This window comes from Ovis aries, chromosome 3, assembly GCF_016772045.2.
Source record: "Ovis aries strain OAR_USU_Benz2616 breed Rambouillet chromosome 3, ARS-UI_Ramb_v3.0, whole genome shotgun sequence".
In the NCBI taxonomy this organism is placed as follows: domain Eukaryota; kingdom Metazoa; phylum Chordata; class Mammalia; order Artiodactyla; family Bovidae; genus Ovis; species Ovis aries.
Window position 1 is genome coordinate 218,690,536 of NC_056056.1, and position 21,933 is coordinate 218,712,468.

The window sequence follows — 21,933 nt, forward strand, 5'->3', positions numbered from 1 at the left end:
GCTTCCTCTGTCAGTGGGATTCTCCAGGCATGAATCCTGGACTGGGTCACTGGTTCTTCCCCAGGGAATCTTCCCGACCCAGGGATTAAACCCGGATCTCCAGTGTCTCCTGCATTGGTGGGCAGATTCTTTACCACTGAGCCACTTGAGAAACCCACGTGCAGGTATAGGCGCAGGATGAATGGCTAGAGGTGGGGTTGCTGGCTCCAGGTGGGGTGGTGATAGCCACATCACAGATGGTGCCAGAACCAAAAGAGATAAAACGTACGAAAGGAGGGGGCAGGAAGTAATATCCTCTTCTGACTTCTTTGTGGTTTCGATAGGTCCTGTCCAATGCTTTCCACGCTGGAGGGACCAGTTTACTCCCCCGCCACAGTGGAGGAGAGGGCCTGTCCTCCTTAGCTTCCAGCTAGAATCTGAAACTCTGGTCCCTTTATCCTGCCTGTCTCTATGCCAGTTTAGGGCTGATGCCACCCAGCCCCCCACAATGCACAGATAACAGGCTCCTTTGTCCTGGCCTCCTGGTTCCTCATTTGCCTTTCCTGTACTTGAGACCACTAGACAGTCACTGAGCAGCCACCAACTTCCTGAGCAGTCCCTTCGTGTGCTTCTGATGTTCCCTTTGCTTGCTCAGAACCCGAGTGGTTGCGACTCTCTTACTCCTCTGCTCCACTTGGTTTCTTGCAGTGATCCTTCATCGGGTTGGCTTGCTCTCCGTACATTTAGAATTGCTCTAAAAGTACAGCGGTTCCTTATTTTCAGCCCTCCTCTGCCTTGGGGGACTTGATAAATGACTTCTTGTTTTACGTTGTTTCATTGGGGCTCTCTTCTGAGTTCCCTTTTCTTCAGTGTCTTGGTGGCAGCCCTGTCTTCTGCCAAAAGTCTGTGAATCCTCTATCCTTGCGTGAAAGTTGTTTGGGACTCTGTATTCCTGTAGTGTTCTTCGTTCTAATTCTCTTATGACTACTTTTCACAAAAATCTGCAGATATTTTAGGAAATGCCCTTTGGTTATGAATAGCTTCACCTCTCACAGTACTTTCCTTTGAACTGTTAAAAGTCAGTGGGGGTGGTTTTTCTGAGCTAGATGGGTGGACTTTCTGTGATTATTTGTTGGGCAGGACCGAAATTTACATGCAATAGCTGTTTCCCATCGTGTGATTCTTCCTAAGACATACACCATCTTTGATGATGAATATGGGACCATTTCATCTTGATCCTACAGATGTACTGTCATTTATCCTGAGGTGCATCGGTGCTCTAGGTAAATGTGACTGTCTTATTCTTTATTAATTATTGACTCTCTCTGCAGTTGCCACTTCTTTTCCATCCTTCATCAGGTTTTGAAATCACACTGTAGGCAGCATCCCCTGTGTGCCCAGCACAGTGTCTGGTTAGCTCTGCAGTCGAGACCCTTTCCATGGGCCTGTGTTGTGCTGGGCTCTGGGTATAGCCCTGGCAGGGTGAGCAAGGTCCCTCCCTGCCTTCACACGATGTGTATGGCCTTTTACCTACACTGTCTTTTGCTTTTAATTCTTTCTCCAGTTGAATGGTATGTTACAGATGAAGACACTGAGGCCCAGATCAGAGCTAGTAAGTTGTAAAATGGTGACCTCAGCCCAACTCCAAAATCCATGTAATTTTCCTCCCTTGCATGCCAAGTCCCCATCTGATGTAGAGGGCTTCAGAGTTGTGAATACAAGGCGGGTGGTGGGCTGGGGCTGGAGAGACCAGCCTCCTCTGCTCATGTCTCCCTTCAGTCCACATGTGTTTATCAGGAAGGGTCTGCCCTGTGCTGGATGCTTCAAGCGACTTCCCTGGATCCCACAGCACTTCTCTCAGCCTTCTGTCCTGCTGCAGAGGTGCTCTGAGACTTGCCTGAAGCTACAGCACATGCCCGGAAGAGGGCAGGGAGTATAACATTCTCTTCGATTCTTATCTGAGAACGAACAAGGAGCTACAAGTTGCAAGTGGACTCTTAGGACCAAGGGCCCTTTTTTTAGAATACAGTTTTGAAATGTTTATTCTTTCCTTTTGAAAGGGCTTCTGTAGGTGTGGTGGGCTGACACAAAGGAGCAGTCACAGAACAAGGTCAAGTATTTAATTTCTGGACCACAAGCCTCACGGGTTAAACTTTGTTGACATGATGGAATTTTTTAAAGAATAGCAGGATCCCAGAGCAAGGCCTCAAAGGAAGGCTCTCTGGGGAAACCTCTGTTTAGAAACTGATCCTCAACCATTGAACAGCTTGGAAGCTGGGAAACAGAGCTCTTTCTGCATCTCTCAGGCCTTCGGAATTGCTAATGAACACATGTCTAAACGTCCCTTATAATGTGGCTTCTGCATCTGTCCCGTGGAACTGGTCTGCTGGCTTCAGGGGCTAGACTGGATCAGTGATGAAATTCCGGCTGCTGAACCAGATGTGGAACTGCCTTGTTAAACTGGAGTCTTCTTGGCTCAGGCCCTCATCATCCCATAGCAACTCATGGAAATACTGCTTCTTCCCAAGTATAAACGTTCCCGCGAGGCCTAACACGTTACAAAAGTCGCTCTGATACATTTGTCATCCTGACAGTGCTGGGAGGTACTTGATTTTATTCCCATTTTACAGATGAAGACGTAGAGGCAGATAAAATTATTTGCCCGAGGTTTACTGCGCTGATGAAGTGGCATTAGGAGTGAACTTGGGCCTTCTGACATGAGCTCGTACTCTTCCCTACCCTGTGGGAATGAGGTGGGAGATGCCCTGACTCCGGAAGCCTGTCTGGGGACCCCTGTTCTGGTCAGAAGTTGTTTTAAATTTTTTTAATTTAATTTAAGAAATTTATTCATCCCAGTTCTACGTGAGTATCCACTGTGTTCCTAGCTCTGTGCTACATATCTGTGCTCTGTGCTGGGTCCCACACAAGCTAGCACGTCGCTAGACTCAGGTACTAGAGATGAATGAAAAACTCTCGACTTTCAGGGAGCTGACATCTAAGCAGCCAGTCACAATACAGAGCGAAATGCAACAGAGGCCAGAACAGAGGAACAAAGCCCTGAGTTTCTGAGACACTAAGGAAGGGGAGTAGGAAAATCTTCACTGAGACTGGCATTTGAGCTGAGTTGTGAAGGATGAGTGAACAGTATTTTAGAAAGGAGAATTTGGAAAGGCAGGGTGTTGGGAATAATTTGACATGTTTGGGAATATGTGATTCATTGTGGCCAGAACACTGTGTGGGACCGAGGGTCTCAAAGTTTAATGTGCTTAAGAGGCCCACCAGGGTGTACCCCCAAAGACTCCAGTGTGGAAGGTAAGATCTGGGGTAGAGTCCAGGAGGGGCGCCGGCCAGGGGAGCAGGCGCAGTAGTGTCCCAGGCCGAGCAGACAGCCGCTTCGTCAGGCTTGACCACCGTGCTCGGGCGATTTGCAGGCTGTCCTCTTGACAGCTGTGTTTTGCGGGCTTCCTCAAACATAGTTTTGATCAGGTCCCTCTCCTGCTCCCATGTGCTGTCAGTTGGCAGGCTTGGTGATGAGCCAAAGAAGCTGGCTTTGAGTAGCTCAAGTAGAAAAGGAGTTTATTGGCAGGATGGTGTGTGGACTGATCAGAGAAGCAGGAGAGCCAGACCAGGAACACGGGCCAGAGCCAAGGGCAGCTGGGCAGCAGAGTCCTGCTAAGGAGAGGCCGGAGCAGCCTGTTTAGGACCTGCCACCTCGGTGGCCTCTGCTTGTCCCCGCTTCCTAGAGTCATGTTCCTGGTGGGAGCATGCATTCATCAGAGCTGCCTGGCAGGAAACCTTACTGCTGAGACCACCCAGCGTGGGTTCTCCAGAAGGAAAATCAGGGTGCATGGGAGGTTCAGCTGGAAGGACGGCAGACAGCAGAAATGGCAGATGTCCATCGTGCTTTCTGTGCCACACCAGGCAGCTTCAGTGAGGCCTTCACAGCTCAAGTGTAGGCAGCCCCGTCTCTCCACTCTGTTCCATGTGCTCTGCCGAAGCTCCCTCCAGAACATTTCTTTTGCTCATACCGTTCCCTTTGTCTGCAGCACCTACCCGTGCCTCTCTCTAAATCACAGACGTCTCTCCGCCCTTCGAGGCCCTGCTCTCCCTGCCTACCAGGCCGAGTCACCCTTCTCTGCCTTCTGGCAGCCCTTCCTCTGGGAGGCACCTGTCTGTTCACCCTTGTCACAGTCTCTGGGTTGGTTGGGTTTCTTCCCTGTGAGGTTGCTGGGTGGGAAGGGAACCGGCACTTTGGAGTCTGTGCTGTATGCGGGTTCCCCGAGCTCCCAGCCCCGCAGTGCACAGTGAACATGCTGGTGGTGATTTGTAGCAGGGGTTAGTAACTTGCTTTGGAGGTATTATTTTTGTCCTTAGTCTGAGGGAGATTTGGGGGTGTGGTAATGATTTGGGGAAGGGTAAGTTGGTGAGTCACTGAGGTCTTTCACTTTTGCCTGAATGACTTTTTTAAAATTAATTTTTCTTGGAGTATAGTTGCCTTACTGAGTGGTTTAAGGACTGGGAAAGGTTGAGATCCCCAGCTTTGGAACTTTGCCTCCCAGGAGGACAGTTAAGTGGAAGGAGTGGCTTTTGCCAGACTTTGTGGACACTCGGTCACCTGGCACTGTGCAGCGCCAGCCCCTGAAACAGGCTTGTGCAGGGGCGTTCCTGAGGGTCTTCCTCTCTGCCTGTTGTTCAGCTTCCAGTCTCTTTGTTGCAGGAGAGTGAGAGAGACACCAGTGAGATGCAGGACACCTGGGATGGCACCCTTTTCCTTCCTGAGCTGGGGGTGTTTGTTCCCATTAGAGAACGAGGCTCTGTCTGGTGACATCCACACAGTAACAGAAGCAAAGCATCTGTCCAGGGTAGTGGCTGAGAACTTAACTCTTCAGTCCCAGCACCGTCACCTGCTGACTGAGTGACGCTGGACAAGTTACTTAACCTCTCTGTGCCTAGTATTCCTTGTGTGTGAAGTGGAGGTGATGAAGGCACCTACCTCAAAGTGTCATGGATGAAGTGATGAAATCCATGTCAAGTGCTTAACGTAATTGCTAACGTGTGGTAAGAGCTCAGGAAATGTGAACAATTGCTATACTATTTTTATTATTACTGCTAGCCATTGGCTTGAGTTTTCTCTTAATTGTTGTTCTCCAAATCTATTCTTGATCTGTTTCTAAAAGCATGCATTTCAAAGGAATAAAGAAACAAGATGGACAGCCTTTTCAATGTGGGTGGTCAGCAGTTCTGCTGCCTCTAATGTGGTCTTGTGTAAGACCTGGGTTCCCAGCTAGGACCCAGGGTGGGGCTTTCCCATGGGTGGGGACAGTCGCTGCGAGGTGGGACAGTCCCAGGGGTAGAGGGCTCCTGAGAGGAAGCCCCCCCAGCATGCTTGTTGGGGTGACGTCTGGACCAGGATGGAGCCTTCGCGAACTCACCTGCCTAAGACCCCTCATTGGACTTGGGCTTATTTCTTCCTGTGTAACAACCCCCACCACCATCACCACTTTCAAGCACTCTGTGCCAGACACTGTTCTAAGTGCTGTGCATATATTAACTCATTTGAAAGAGTGCCTAAAGCTGCCTCCCAGAGTGATTTGAATCGTATGCCATGATGAGTGGAAGTTTGCAAGGCGTTAAAAGCAGGCACAGCTGGGTGACACTGCTGATGAAGGTCTTTTCTAGTAAAAAAGAGAAAAGAAAACCACATTTAACCTTTGTCTCTAAATGCTTACACACAAGCATGAGATGAATTGCAGTGAAAAACAACAGAAGCTTTTTAGGAAATGTACTCCAACAGGGTCCTCTTGCACCATGCGCCTTTTATCGTCCCGGCACATGGCACCTGGCCCGGGCAGGTGTTCACACAGGGCTTCTCCACCAGAACACGTGCCCCTTGATGTGCTCACTTTTGTGTCTGGCACGCTGTAGGCTTAGTTAATGTGTGTTGAATGCAGGTCTTAAGGGTTGTATCTTTATTGGTTTGTTCTTTATTTGAAGAAAGAGGGGTGTTCTGGAAAGGAGCATCTTGTCAAGGCAGAAGGTCTTATCTGGAGAAAGGTTTAATACTTTGGGAGGAAAGTATGCTGGCAAAATACAGTCAGGCAAAAATCTCTCTCATTTACTCCCCCATGAGTCAGTTACATGTGTGTTACCCTGGGATGGATCTTCTTTCATTTAACATTGAACTTAGTATTGGGAGTCATGAGATGGGTTACATTAAGTGTCCCCCCTCCACCCACACCCAGATTCCCCGGACTTTATTGTCACTCCAGGTCCATCTTGCATCTTTCTCCCAAGTTGTAAAATCCAAGAAATGTTTGTTTTGTGGGGGGAAATAAAGTGCATGGAAGAGATATGCAGACCTCAATACAGATATAAATTCAGATCTTGTAGCTTGTATGAAGGGCTTGAGCAAATAGTTTAACTTCCCTGAACCTTATTTTCATGACCTGTAAAGTAGAATAGTAATATTAGCATCTGGGTTTGTATGAAGTAGTAAGTAGGTATTAGTGACAGCTATTATTATGTTGTCCACATAGAATCAATAGGAAGTGAATTTAATTTCAGTCATAACCATCTTCTCTGCATTTGAATAAACTGTAAATATGATTTCTAGTTAGAAAATAAGTTTATTAGCTTTGTCACTGAGTTGTTTTTGCTTTTAAACATCAGTAGTGTGACTACTGGCTTTTATTCAAAGGTTAAATTGTGGCTCAGCTGGTAAAGAATCCGCCTGCAATGTGGGAGACCTGATTTGATCCCTGGGTTGGGAAGATCCCCTGGAGAAGGGAAAGGCTACCTACTCCAGTGTTCTGGCCTAGAGAATTCTTTGGACCGTATAGTCCATGGGTCACAAAGAGTCGGACACGACTGAGTGACTTTCACTAGTGAAATTTATTTTATTTTATTTTTTTCACTAAGCTACAAATAACCCTTTTTCAAATGTTAGGTTGAAAAAGAAACTATGAAAAAGTCAAAGACATTTTAGTATGTGCTGGTCATATCCCTATATATTAATATATATCCGTTGGAATTTGGATTGTTCCCATATTTATAAGTAGAGAAACTGAGTCTCGGAGAGATCAATTAGTTTCCCAGAGGCAACACAATTACATTATGAGAGTTCCAACCAGCCTTCTGATTTGTCACACAGAAAGCCATCTTTGAATTTAAACTTGGGAATCCCCGTTCTCTTTGGCCTTCCAGGTAATTCTTGGTTTAACTTTTCAACCTCCTGCTTTTCTCTTTTAATATGATTGTTTGCCACGCTCCCTTCACACAACCCCGAAGAGATAGGTGGCGTGTTTCCCAGTTTTCATGCATAACTGGGACTTTCCTTTGGGGACTTCCCTGGCGGTTCCAGTGGTTACGACTCCACATTTCCACTGCAAGACGTACAGTTTCAATCCCTGGTCAGGAAACTAAGCCCTCATGCTGTGTGGCACAGCCAAAAATTAAAAAAAAAAGAACTTCCCTTTAATCAATTTTCAGAAGTCTCTTCCTCTGTTGATGAAGTTACCCTAACTTTAGTTTTAGCTGTTTTGATATTCTCTCAAGTCAGAACTCAGCCCTAAGTCTTTGCTCAGAATGATTCTTAGTGAGCATATGGTGTCTGGGGACTCTGGGCAAGCCAGTAGCCTCCTTATACAAACCAAAGTGAGCAGGGCTGAGCTGCAGGGCTCCCCTTCCTAGAGCATGGCTGGATTGCTGGCTGTAGCTTTTCCTTCTTTAAGAAGGAGAGAGACCAAGTTCATTACCGTGAGCTGCAGACCCCTTCAGGATTTGGTCCTGACCACCTGCCCAGCCTGGTGCCCTCCCGCTGCCCACCATGCAGCTCCAGGCCTCAGAGCTGTGACTTGCAAGATTCCCTGGGCCTAGAATTCACCCGGCATCCTGGTCAGCCTTCATTCCAGCTTCTTGAGGAAGCTGCTCGACCAGCTGGAGTCGGTGATTTTATCACATCCCCTGTGTTGTCCTCGTCTGCTGTGACTGTCGCCGCCAGATCTGTCACCCTCACCAACTCCTTGCAGTCAAGGGGTGTTTTGTCATCTCTGCGCCAGCACACAGTGGGTGTTCAACACATTTAAAACCTTGCATTTATATACCTACTTCACCAAAAGTGGAAGTTTTGTGGAAATTGCAGAAATTTGTCCAGATTTTCCTGGGTAACCCAAATTTCAAAAAATATCTTGTCCCATAATAAGGCGGTGTCCCTTCCACTTTTGGTTCAGAAGGTGTGTTTGCCGTTTTTATAGAGTGCATGAAGGTTGCATGTGAGGGCATCTCAGTGAGTTGATACCAAGTCTTTTAAGTACCAGAGCGCTGAGTGCCTAGAGAGGCCCAGGGAGTGGAAGGTTTTGTCTAGGTGCTTGTGGAGCACGAGATCTAAGGAAAGTATTAAAAAAATATGTCTTACTGGATGTAATATGACAAAACAAACTTTTTAATGTTAGAAGCATACTCTTATACCAGTATATCATCAGTATGTACCGAAGATTTATGAAGATTACTGAGGAAAACAGCAGGATGACAAAGGTGGGTTCAAGGAGAATGCAAGAAACTGATACATAGTAGGAAAGAAGTGAGATTGCAAATTCAGATACATAACCGGCTAATGTCCTGCAGGGCAGTAAAGACAAAGCTTTCAAGGTTATCTTTTTCACCAGACAAGTCATTTGCTATTTGTTTATTTTCTACATGTGAACATCTCATTTACAGAATGTGTGCCTGATGAGTAGTAAAGAGGAAGTCAGACCACTCTGTGTTTCCAGAGAGCATCAGATGACCTTTAGGTAGACAGGTAGAACTTTTAGAGACGCTGTACTTCCCCTGCCCGCCCCCCCCCCCGCCCCAGCTTATTTTCAAGTTTTGGACAATTTTTTTTTTTTTTAAACAAATCACAGTTGGGTTCAGGAGTTAAAAGATGGCTAGACCTGAGGTAGAAAAGTGTCCTTGGTGAAAGAAATTGTAGGTCGTTTTGAAATGGAATTGTGCAATTAAAAGGAAGAAGGCTGTAACAAGCAGAAAGGGTGAGGCAGGTGATTGCATTCGGAGAAAGAGCCCCTCCTCCTCTCCCAAAGGCTTGTGCTGACAAGGAAGGGAGTAGATACTTTTCCAAGGTGGATGAAGAGCTAAAGTGGGTGGGAAGTGAAATCCCTTGGAGTCGGAGGGAGCCATTGGTGGGAAGCTATGAAGGTCCTGTTTGAGAAGTTTGATTTGCTTTGAAAGATTGTTGGCCCAACAAGATACTCAAGACTGCGGTTGAAATCAAGGCAAGAGGAGCGAAGAGATAACCCTGTGATACTGTGGAAGGTGACCTGCCAGGAATTCATAGCAAACTCACTGTAGAGGAAAGAAGAAAAGAGCAACTGAAGGTGGTGCCGCAGGTCACTGTCTTTCGATTGGAACTCAGGAGCTGGCTCAGGTTCTGTTGGCCCAGAGACAATGGCACCGGTCAGCTGAGCCGGGTCCTCTGGGGCTGCCCCTGATGCCCAGCCTGGGCAGGTGGCGAGAGAGCCAGGGCAGACCAGAGGCCCTCCGAGAACGACTTGGTTTCCCTTTGTCTTTTCTTTTCTCTCTTAATTTTTCAATGTATTATTTTATTACATAAGACTTGATATATGCAGAGGAGTGTGACACATTTGTGTGTGTGATGAAACACAAGCATTTGAGAACCTCCACCTCCCCGCCTAATTTTCCTCTGTGGTTTCTTTGTCAGTAAAGAGTTCACTCATCCCTCGCTTAAAATGTAGGATACCTGAGTCACCCGCTTGTCATCCTGTGTCATTTGGCATCTCCTCCAGCCTCCCTCTCCCCAGGACTGTGACCCAGGATTCCCCTGAAGTACATGATTCTACCCCTGTGCTCTGAGCTTCTTAGCAAATGAATGTGCCTCCCGGTGTTTGAGTGGATTGATTTTTTTTTTTTTTTTAGTTGAGAGATCTCTAGAATAATTTTATCTGTAGAGCTGCCATAGCATATAATTTCAAAGAATATCTTGAGGATATTTCATTTCTTGAGGGCTTAATTTCAAGAAGTTTCATAAGTGGTCACATTTTCTATGGAAATATTGACTCCAAGTCACTAGATTTGGAGGGTACTTGTTGTCAGATCATACATTTACACAAAATAATAGTGTACAAATAAAACAAACCTTATTAATGTCTCTAACAGTCCTAATATTCCCTTGGGAGGGGCAGGGGGCTCATTCTGCTAGTTGTCATCTCTCAGTTATTCTAGTTTAAACTCTAAGTTCTTCCCAATTCAGTCTCTCTTCTTTTCCCACCTCCCTTTGAGTCTTCTTAAATGCTGCATCAAGGAGAGTTCTGTGGTATATGACCCAAATCCTTAGAGACTCTAGTCTTGAATTCTTAGTGGGTTTTGCCCTGGGTGACTTGTCTCTTCTGATTCCTGGACTGGTATTTGTTGAGGTGCAACTGGACCTGCCTTGCTTTCTGAATTGTCTTTCAGGGTCTGATTGTCGGCCCCTGCCGTAGATAGAGCACACTCAGGCTTCCTTATCACACGTTCAAGCCATTGCCACACATCTCTGAAACACAGGGGAATTTTGGCATTCTCCAGAAAACAGAAGATCTTCAGATTTACCTTGTGCAAATGCTGTCTTTCCAGTGCACATTTGATAAGACACCATGGATACACGAGGCTCTTAGAGAAATGCCCTCCCCTATTGCTGTGCCTATAGAATACACGCATGCATCCTTCTCCTGATGTTATCAGATTATCTGATAACTGTGTGTGCTCAGCCTCTTAATCGTGTCTGACTCTTCGCAGCCCCATGGACTGTAGCCTGCCAGGCTCCTCTTCCCATGGAATTTTCCAGGCAAGAATATTGGAGTGTTGCCATTTCTTACTCCAGGGTGGATCGATTGTTAAGGCGGCAGTTTGCCGGTTGTTGCTGTCCCTCTGTTCCTTCTGGTCGTGTTTGTACTTCAGGGCTCCTATGTTGAGGGGAGTGGTCGACAGCCCAGCTCCTTTACTGCTCCTCCAGGTGACCTGGATGGGGATGACGGATGTTTCAGGTCCTGAGAAAGCAGGGGTGATCACAAAAGGCAAAATGGTGGGCAAATGGAAAGTCACCTTACCACTAACCCTCAGGTTCCATATGGATCTACATTGGATTTTTTTTTTTTTTTTTTCAGATTCTTTAATTAGAAAAACAATCCTAGGAGGGGAGACAGGTTCGTCAGCTTGAAAGCGGGATATGTTTTGGGGATTAGGTTTTGTGTTTACCTCCCTCTCCCCCACTGGATATGGTCTTTTCTCGTTCCACACACATCACACACCATGCTTCTGTGTTCTCAAGTTTGTTGCGCAGGTCTAATGCAAAAGATGAACAAAAGTAAGTTAAGAAGGGTTAGGTCAGTATCCTTATGATGTTGGGAATGAGAAAGAGAAACCGTGTAATTTCACTACACAGGATTAACATTGCTCTGCTGTAATGCAACGTGCGTGTTACTAGAAAGCGCTGCACTGCGCAGAATTACACAGTAAAAACCACAGAGCTTGTGGGGAAAGTGGGGTTAGGCTCTCAACACTCAGAATCTTCGTAGGAGACCAGAAAATACAGAGAAAAAAATAAATCGGCATTCTGAAAAAAAAAGATAGGGAGGTACAAACTACCATGTATAAAATAAATGAACTACAAGGATATATTTATTTATTGTACAGCACAGGAACAATAGCCAGTGTTTTATAATAACCTTAAATAGAGTATATTTAATTTATAAAGATTTTGAATCACTGTGTTGTAAAACTGAAACTAACATTTTGTTAATCGACTATAGCCCAGTAAAAAAAATTTTAATTTAAATGCTAAAAATAAATAACTAAGATGGCAACCCCTAAAACAGTTTTACAGATGTTAAGCGGCTCAGAAATACAGCACTCTACCTTGAAATAGACCCGAGGTTTGCTTGTGGAAGTGGGTGTTGGAAAGTTATAGCTCATGAGTTACTGTGAAGTGATGGGAGAAGGGCTATCTGAAGTCCAGTGGAAATTCTGACCCCAGATGTGGACGGTTATAGCTCATGATACATGCAAATGACGAAGCTGGTAGATGTTTGAGGTGTGTGCATTTTTTGCTTTCCTGTGTGGCTTATTTCAGCTGGGTGTGGTTTTATGCATTTTTTAGTGTTTCTTTAATGCTTAAGTAAACACAAAATTTATGCCCAAATTATTCCCTAATATATCCAGTTCATTGGAAAAAAATCTGAATTTTCCAAAAATAAAGTCAAAGCAAAACTATCAGAAACCACTACGTATAACATGTACTAGTGAATACTAAGTGCCTGGCACTGTGCTGTAGATTCTATGTGAGTTATCTCTGAACAACATGATGAGCTCAGTATACTTGTTAGCCACATTCCATAGGTGAGACGACTGTGACTCAGAGAGGTAAAATTTAGCCCAGGTTACAGGGCTAGGACAAGGTGACTCTCATGACTGTGCCATTCTCTTTCCTGAGCAAAAACAAATAAACCAACAAAGTGGGGCAAATACTTAAGGAAAAGCAAAATCCATAACATATAAAAGTTTTTCAAATCAGTAAAAGGAGACAAATAGCCCAGTAGAACAAAGGTCAAGAGCAGGCACTTTGCAAAGAAGGAATACAAATGGCCAGTGAAATGGGGGGAATGACGTTTAGCCTCATTTAATACTCATTCATGTCAATCAGAACAATTAGATGTTTTTTTCCCCTTATCAAATGGACAGAAATAAACGTGGGAAAACACTGGCAGGAATATAGATTGTTATAACGTTTCTGAAGTATATATAGAATACCTGTCTGTTGACCCAGCCGTCTAATTTCTAGAACTTTATCCTAAGAAAATAAATAATCAGATAAGTGGGGAAAGATCCTTGTTCAAGATTTTTGTAAGAGTTGTTCATCATGCCAAAAAGAGGAAAGCATTCATTTATCATCACCAAGTGATGAACCAAGTGGTTAAATCCTGGTACATTAATACAATGCCGAACAGCACAGCACAATGCAACATGAATGTCGGGCTCTCAGAAAGGATGGTATTCTGTCCATAATGGTTGACAGTACATACTCTTCGTGTTTTATTAAGTGAAAGAAACAGGGCCCTTCCGGCCCGGGCAGAGGCAGGAGCAGCGTCTGGAAGTGCAGGAATGTGGCGTGTGGATCCCTTGGCGACTCCAGTCGAGTAACCGTGCGGGATACCTTGTAGGCGGGTTGAAGCCTGGCCGCGGACTCCACCCGCCGCTGGCACTAGAAGAGCGGGAACCTCTCGGGCTGGGTGTCCTCAGCTTGGCCCTCAGCCAGCGACGCTGAAAAAGATAAGGGGAAAGGGGTTGGTGAGGAGATGCAGGTGAAGTAGGTTTCTCTACAGATCCAGTGCCTCTAAACCCTGCGCACACTTTTTTAAAAATGAAGAAATTAAGGCTTAAGGAGCTAGAGAGTCGCCTGCAACAAGTGGATGGATTCGAAAAGCCCAAGCTCTTTCTAGAACAGTATCCAACCAGGCCGCACATTGCAGCATGTATGCTCTATACAATCCATAATACATATGATGACATTGAAAATAAAGTGATTGCAGATCTAGGATGTGGCTGTGGAGTGCTTAGCATTGGAACTGCAATGCTAGGAGCAGGGTTGTGTGTTGGATTTGACATAGATGAAGATGCATTGGAAATATTTAATAGGAATGTAGAAGAGTTTGAGTTAACAAATGTAGACATGGTTCAATGTGATGTATGCTCATTATCTAACAGACTGTCCAAATCATTTGATACAGTAATTATGAATCCTCCCTTTGGGACCAAAAATAATAAAGGGACAGATATGGCATTTCTGAAGACTGCTTTAGAAATGGCAAGAACTGCAGTATATTCTTTACACAAATCCTCAACTAGAGAACATATTCAAAAGAAAGCTGCAGAGTGGAAAGTCAAGATAGATATTATTGCAGAGCTGCGATACGACCTGCCAGCATCATACAAGTTTCATAAAAAAAAATCAGTAGACATCGAAGTGGATCTAATTCGATTTTCTTTTTAACAGCCTCCAAAGACAAAAGCAGCTTAAAATCTAATTAAAATGAATTAAAAATTTGTTTATTAAAAAAAAAAAAAAAAAGAAACAGGGACAAAATAGCATCTCCCCAGTGTGATCCCGTTTGTGTAAAACCATCCCATGTGTGTGCATGCTTGTGTTTGCAAGGAAACCTCGAATGGGAAGAAGTCTGGAAAGATACACACCAAACCACTGATGGCGGATGTCTCTGGGTGATGGAATTGCTGGATGATTTTCTTTTTCATTTAATTTTTTTCTAAATTTTTCTGTAGTGAATATGTTATTTTTATGGTTTAAAAAAGATAATTATTTTAAAACATTGTCTAGGGACTTCCGTGGCAGCCCAGGGGTTAAGACGTCGCCCTCTGGTGCAGGGGGTGCAGGTTCGACTCCTGGTCAGAGAGCTATCCCACATACCTCATGGCCAAAAGACCAAAACAAAAAGCAGAAGCAACATTGTAACAAATTCAATAAAGACTTTAAAAATTGTCCACATCTAAAAAAAATCTTTAAGAAAACATTGTCTAACCCAAGATCCATAATAAGTACAAAATATAAGAATAAATGACCTTTGTAAAACAGTTCTAGCACCTAACAGGGCTCAGTAACAAACACCCACAGAAAGGATTTTTGACCAGCTGTAGTATTGGAAACGATATTACCCCATTTGGAGTTTCAGATTCTTTATTTCTGACCGAAATTAATCTGATTAGATTTCAGGTTACCTCATTCTCAGGGCTTCCCTGGTGGCTCAGAGGCTAAAGCGTCTGCCTGGAATGTGGGAGACCTGGCTTCGATCCCTGGGTCGGGAAGATCCCCTGGAGAAGGAAATGGCAACCCACTCCAGTACTCTTGCCTGGAGAATCCCATGGAGGGAGGAGCCTAGTAGGCTACAGTCCATGGGGTCGCGAAGAGTCAGACAGGACTGAGCGACTTCACTTTCACTTTCATTCTCAGGTAGATGCCACTGGACAGAGCCAAACACAGTGGCTTATGTTACCTCCAGGTCCCAGGCCCCGTAAAGTATACGTGAACTTGGGATCTCTTTGGATGAAACCTGGGACTGTCACGCACAGGTGACAGCCAGAGCCTCTAATTTTGGTTATGTGGTCAGAACCCACATGTAGTTTCTCGGGGCCCAGCTTACTTTATCAGGCAACTTGAATCTTAGTTTATGAAGCAGCTAAACACAAGAGGGTAGCTTGGTGGGGAACTGACAGGAGCACCCCTCCACCCCACCCAGTGAGCTGGGCTTTGCAGGCCTCAGGCGATGGCCCAGCTCCAAGGATGCCTGTCCTCCATGTCTCGCCCAGCTGCATTTTTGAAGTTCCATAAAAATACCCAGACTTCCCCATGGCTCAGTGGGAAAGAATCCACCTGCCAATGCAGGAGACATGGATTTGCTCCCTGGCCTGGGAAGATCCCACTAAGCCCATGAGCCACAGCTACTGGGCCTGTGCTCCGCAACAAGAGAAGCCACAGCTGTGAGAAGCCCACGCACTGCCACTAGGGAAAAGCGTGCACAGCAAAGAAGACCCAGCACGGCCAAAAAGAAAGACAATTATTTAAACAGAAAACAACAACCTGCCTTCTCTTAGGCCTCCCTTTTCCAGGTTTCATGGCTCTCTGCAGGCACAGGAGCCTGCGTGACCACGGCACATGAGTGATGGGAACAGGGAAGCGCTGGGAGATGCGGGGCGCTCCCAGGGAGTACCCTGAGATACAGACAGATCTGCACCTGCGCGGCCTCCCCTCTGTCACTGCAGCCAGCTGGGTCCGGGGAGGCCCGGCGGGCCTGCTGCAGCAGTGCCTCCCAGAGCCTCTTCCTTACTTCTTCCTTCAAGGGCTCAGTCTCCACAGCCCCTCTGTGCCCCTCAGCCCAGTGCCTGTCTGCCTGGCTGGAGATACCTCTGCTAGAGCTCATCATGTGTGGGTTGAAAAGGATTTTCTTTTTTTTTTTTTAATTTAAGCAGTCACATTCCATCTGCCTAACACACCCTGCTTTGTGAGCTAAGCTGTGTGGCCTCTGCACGTGACTTTTCCCCAGCCAGCCCAAGTGTCCCCCCACAAAAGTTTCTGGAGAGCACTCGACAAGGCAAGTGGAGCCAAGCACCCGTGTGCTAGGGCTTCAGAGGCCCCAGTGCCAGGGATCTTTGTAAGGGTCAGCCTCTCACCAAGCACTTCGCATACATTATCTTATTAATCCTCACCACAAAGAAACCACGTCTTCTTGTGGCAGCCTCTTGTGAGGAAACAGGCATGTGGAAAGAAGTGACTTGCCCATGTTCACACAGAGGATTAGATTGGAGATCCACTTGGTGCCAAACCTGTGCCCGTCTGCCCTCCAGCCTCTTTTTACCCTCCTTCCCTTTCCATGGATTAGGGCAGTTAGTGGGGGAGTAAGAGTCTTATGGCTTACAAAGTAGTCCTCTGTGTTGATTCCCTAGCGGGAAGATATTACGGGAAGGCTCAACAAATTATTAGGTTTCTCTTAATCACTTTCTTAAAGCATTTTAAAGAAATTGTGCTTGGAACGTGTCAGCACTGAATTGTTTTGCTTAAATTTTGTGCTAATTTGAGGATATTTCTCAATAATCATGTATGACAAATTGGAATTAGTTGGTACAAGTTACAGTTATCTGTGGCATTCTGCCCACTCCTCCCTCCCACAGGTGACGGGCTGAGTGGGGACGGAGCTGAATGCCAAGGTGTTGGTAAATAACGCCACTGTGTAGTCATTTAATCTTGTGAGGTGCTGTTTTTCCAGCAGGTTGAACTGGCTGAACACAAAAGCGTGCTGAACTGCTAGGTCACTCTAGAAACCCCTGGGTAGCTTTCTACTTGCCTAACGTAAGACTCTTCATAGCCCAGATTCACACACACACGACGAGCACACGCGCGCACACACACACAGTTAGAGACCTGGGAAGGACGTGCTGGTGGAGATCTGGAGAATGATTAGAGATAGTGCTTAGGGGCTTTGGTTTGTTTTTCTTTCTTTGTGTGACCAGATCAGAGCATCCTGCCACCTTGAGGGTTTGAGAGGAGGGTACCACAGTTTAGGAACAAGGAGTAGCTTCTTGGGAATATATTGGAAAGGAAAAGGGAGAGGATGTGGACCGGGTGGAGGATTGTAGATCGGAAGATACCTGGGACACAGCTGAGGCCCCAGACTCGCAGTGGGAAGCAGCCCTATGTGGAGGGAAGGAGTCATGAGAGGTGAGCTGTTGGTCGTGGATTAAGTTCGGTTTGGGTAAACCTTTGGGAGGATGAACCAGGGGAAGAGGCCCTGGAAGCAGGCTTTTGGCCCTCAGGGCTGGGAATTTAGGGTCCCAGGTACTTAAGAGCACGATCTAGAAGAAGGGCATGGTCTCCAGTGGACACATGCCCTCAGCCCCACGGACTCCTTGCCCAAAGGAAAGGGGCACAGCTAGAGGAGTCGAGGGCCCAGGTTGTTCTGCCCTGACCTTCTGACGGTGCAGTGGAAGAAGTTGAAGGTGGGAGGCCAAGAACTGGTTCTCATCCTTGCTGTGCCCTGATGTGCTGTGTGACCTTGGCCGAGTGATTTCCCTGTTCTCAACCTCTCGTAACATCTTTCCTTCAGGGCCATCACCTTCATCATCCTTATGGGTTCCATTGCCCAGGATGGAGGGAAGGCCCAGAGCTAGCCTGTGGTGAGGAGAGTCAGGGTCTGGCCAACTCCTGCTCTGCCGTGGGGAGCAATGCTGGCCAGGACTGGAGGTGGCCTCACAGTGCCAGGCTGCTGAGCCCCGAAGACTTAAGGCAGCGACTCCCCCAACTGTAAAATGGGGCCAGCAGCCCCCTCCAAAGGCAGCACACACTCAGCACAGAGGCGGCTCCTATTAGACCTGATGGAGACAATGAGGAAAGCAGGCAGGGCGGGCCTGGAGGTGGTGAGGAGGGAGAACAGGAGCCACGTGAAGTCCTGTCCCGCTCACCCATGGTCAGCCATGCTGGCCTCGTTGAGTCCCCGCACGCGAAAGAGGCCACCTGTCTCTGCCCTGGTCTTGGGAAAGCTGTTGGATTTCCTCATGCCTCAGTTGCTGCTGCTCAGCTGCTAAGTCATGTCCCCGTCTCCGTGACCCCGTGGACTGCAGCACGCCAGGCCTCCCTGTTCCTCCCTATCTCCCGGAGATTGCCCAAGTTCTCCTGCCTCAGGTTCTTAAGCAAATTTAAAAGTTAATCAATATCTTGTTCATTTATGATGCTAAATACTTTTCAAGTTTATTTCCTATTTTTAGATCCAAAGCTACACCACAAACAAGTACAACCAAGATGTTTTATCTCACATTTACCCACTAAACTAGACGTTTTGGACGGCAGTAAAATTCCCCCTCTCCGTGTGTTCACAGAGATGCTGCAGTTCGTCAGCAATCAAGTGGGCGAGTTCCCTGACTTGTTCTCAGAGCCGCTCTGCGGCTCCTTCCCCGGCGGTGGCAGTGGCAATGGCAGCGGCAGCGGCAGCGGCGGCGGCGGCGGCGGCAGCGGCAGCGGAGCCGGGAGTGGGGACCCCTCCGGGCAGCGGCCCTTCAGCCAGGTCCCGCTGCCGGCCTTCTCCCCCTCGGCCACCTCCTCGCAGGCTGCGACCCTCCAGGTCAAGGCGCCCGCTGCGTCGGGTCCCACCCCGCCAAGGGCGGCCCCAGTTCTGCAGCCCCGCCCCCAGCCGCAGCCCCCGCCCCCTGCCCCGCTGCCGCCGCAGACCGTCATGATCACCTCGACCTTCAGCACCGCTCCGCAGACGAGGATCATCCAGCAGCCCGTCATCTACCAGAATGCAGCTACCAGCTTTCAAGGTGACTTGAGAACTCATGCCATAGCCTTTAGTGGGTTCAAAAGTTTTCAGGCCAGTCTGCAGATAACTGCGGAGGCAGATAGAGAAGCGTTCTGTCTTCCCTGGGGATGACGGAATCTTAGTGACCTAGCCTGGTCTGAATGAGGTTTTGGTTAACTGAGCCTGGTGGTGCAGGATCAGGTTCCCGCTCTTCAGGTACCTTAATGTCTATTGGGCCTACTTCAGGGATTCGTGGTCACAGACTCCTGACAGGCACAGTAGGCTCAGGGCTATCCTGAGAACTAGAGGTGGAGGCTTGTATGAAGTGGGTCTTGAAACTTAACCCAGGCCCCAGGAGGATCACAGCTCCTGTAGGTTGAGAACCCAGCATCCAGCCAACATCTGAGCGTCTACCACCGAGAGGAGCACACCTTTGACGTGGGCCTTTAACCCTGTTTCCTGAAGTGGCGGGCCTTGGAGTGGGCCCTTAGCCGTGTGCAGAGTAAACCAGCAACTTTCTGCGCTGTGCAGTGTCCCAGCCCCTTTTCGTGGGTGGGATTTCTCTCTGACCCTGTGGGGAGCCCAGGGTGTGATTAGTCCTGCTGTACTAATTTATTTCACAGGCTCTGCCAGCTCTTCAGCAGGCTTCAGGGGTTTCAGGGCTGGGGAAAGGCGACAGGGCAAAAAGCCAAAACAGTCATCCCAAAGTACACTTCCCATCATTTCCTGGGAGCCAATGAAGCCCCAGGAATTGGTTCTGACATCTGTTAACTCGCTCACTGGGGACAGCCATATGCTGTTTAGCTCCCCTCACCTCCACTCCAGCACCTGGAGTAATGAAATAGCTTCTACTCATTCGCTCAGAAATTAAGGCAGCCCTCACAGGATCTCTTGTCCACTTGACCAGCTTGTGGACGGCTCTCCACATCCTGTCCAGAAGCAGGCAGGGAGCTGGGGTCCTTCCGAGGCACTCAGTTACAACGCAGCTGCAGTGACAGAATGCATTCCTCGTCCATGTCACTTTTCTTCTCCTCTCTTCCCAAGTCCTTCAGCCTCAAGTCCAGAGCCTAGTGACCTCCTCCCAGGTGCAGCCAGTCGCCATCCAGCAGCAGGTGCAGACGGTGCAGGCTCAGCGGGTGCTGACGCAGACGGCCAATGGCACGCTGCAGACCCTGGCCCCGGCTACAGTGCAGACAGTGGCTGCACCCCAGGTGCAGCAGGTCCCGGTAGGTGGCTGGCAGGAGTTCCGGGAGGCCTTGGTAGGGGCTCTCGGCCAGTCTGTGATGGAGCATGGGGTCTACATACCAAGCAGGGCCAGCAGGGTTTGAGGGAGCCACTGGACCTTACGAGGCACCCATGAGACCCAGTAGAGATGACCTCTGTAGGTGGACACTGGCACTCCTATAAACTCAGTAAATGCTGGTGTAGTAACTTATTTGCACATGTAATGGGTATAAAACTGAAAACAGATGTGCTAAAATGTTTCTAAGACATGCATCACAGTGGACTGTATTTCTAATGAAGTAATTTATCTTGAAAAATCCAGGTTTACCATTTTTGCTTCTCAGACATGTACCTGGCATTCCTCAGTTTGTCCATAATCAGATCTCTCTCCCCTCCACAGTCCCTCCGCGTCATGCCATCTCCACGCTAGCTAGGCTCCTGGCACTGCTCGCATTGAAGCCTTTCAGCCTTCTATCCCAAGACCCTCTTTGTTGTTGTCGGTTAGTCGCTGAGTTGTAGCCGATTCTTGCGAACCCCATGGACCGTGGCCTGCCAGCCTCCTCTGTCCATGGGATTTCCCAGGCAAGAAAACTGGAATGGGTTGCTATTTCTTTCTCAGGGGTATCTTCCTGACCCAGGGATCTAGCCACCTCTTCTGCATGGCAGGCAGATCCTTTACCACTGAGCCACTCCAGAAGCGAAGCCCCAAACCCTCTTTAGCTATGCTCTTTCTCCCCGTCAACCCAGTAGTCAAGTTACATTCTCAGTTTTATGAAAATTTTATCATTCTTGTCTGGAGGGTCTTTGCAGCAAGAAGTAACACAAAAGAGAAAAATAGCACTGCCAGGACTTCCCTGGTGGCCCAGTGGTTAGGAATTTACCCATCCACTGCAAGGGGTGTCGGTTCCATCCCTGGTCTGAGAACTTAAGGTCTCATACGCTGGATGGTGCAGCCAAAAAGAGGGAAAAAGAGAAATACAGTGCTAGCTTCGTTTTCCATGCAGGTCCTGGTACAGCCTCAGATCATCAAGACCGACTCGCTTGTCCTGACCACACTGAAGACAGATGGCAGCCCTGTGATGGCCGCAGTCCAGAACCCCGCCCTCACCGCCCTCACCACCCCCATCCAGACAGCCGCCCTGCAGGTTCCGGTAAGAGCTGTGCTCCCTCTTTCCTGGGGGTATTAGGCCTCAGAGATGTTAACAAAGCCTCCAGACCCTGAATAGATGCAGAAACTCTATAGACTGTGTCAGTCAAATTGCACAGTCATCCCTTTTTAGTTTTTTTTCCCCCTTGAGAAGTACCAGCACCTAGTGTTATGTGGGAGTCCTAGGGTTTATGAGGAGCAAGGGAGGGACCGCAGAGGAGCTGCAGGTCCACATGGGACCATCCGCCTCTTAGGTCCTGCCGATGGGGGTTTAGCTTCTGAAGGACCCTAGGCAGGGAAGGGCTTTAAGGTGGGTCATGCAAGGTCCCTTGCTTAAGGTGTAGGATCTTGGTCACTGTCCGCATCTTGTGGCCGGAGAGTCTGACAGAGAAAAGTGATCAGAAGTCAAAAGTAAGCATTATTCATAAAAGCCGAAAACCAGAATCAACCCAGCTATCCATCCAAAAAGAACTATTGATACAGCTACATGGCTGGCCTTCAGAAATAGTATGCTGAGCAAAAAATCACAAAGAATTCATGCTGATGTTTCCAGGGTATGAAGTTTAAGAAGACAGTGATAGGGGTCAGAGCAGTGATTACAAAGACGGGGAAGGGGCGTGTGGGAACTTTCTCGGGAAACAGAAAGGGTCTGTGTCTTCATCAGGGTTATGCTGGTTACACACACTGTGTTACATACATCACAATTCCATTAAGTTGTACAGTTGAAATGTGTACTTT

The 21,933-nt window shown here is 47.5% G+C and overlaps 2 protein-coding genes across 3 annotated transcripts in view; both read left to right on the plus strand.

The window, feature by feature from the left end:
• Nucleotides 1-21,933, plus strand: part of SREBF2 (sterol regulatory element binding transcription factor 2) — a 64,454-nt gene that overhangs the window by 6,998 nt on the left and 35,523 nt on the right. For both annotated transcript variants that reach the window (XM_042247805.1, XM_027968156.2), the window contains exons 2-4: nucleotides 18,406-18,846; nucleotides 19,869-20,050; nucleotides 21,053-21,199. In XM_042247805.1, the coding sequence (XP_042103739.1) occupies nucleotides 18,406-18,846; nucleotides 19,869-20,050; nucleotides 21,053-21,199 (770 nt within the window). The remainder of the gene's footprint in view (nucleotides 1-18,405; nucleotides 18,847-19,868; nucleotides 20,051-21,052; nucleotides 21,200-21,933) is intronic.
• On the plus strand, nucleotides 13,104-14,099 carry LOC114114080 (rRNA N6-adenosine-methyltransferase METTL5-like). Its single transcript, XM_042247806.2, has one exon. It carries the CDS (start codon nucleotides 13,388-13,390, stop codon nucleotides 14,015-14,017), a length of 630 nt encoding a protein of 209 aa, XP_042103740.1. The 5' UTR covers nucleotides 13,104-13,387; the 3' UTR covers nucleotides 14,018-14,099.

Excerpts from the sequence above, each read along its gene's own strand:
- LOC114114080 (XM_042247806.2), top strand. The coding sequence starts at position 13,388 with ATGAAGAAATTAAGGCTTAAGGAGCTAGAGAGTCGCCTGCAACAAGTG.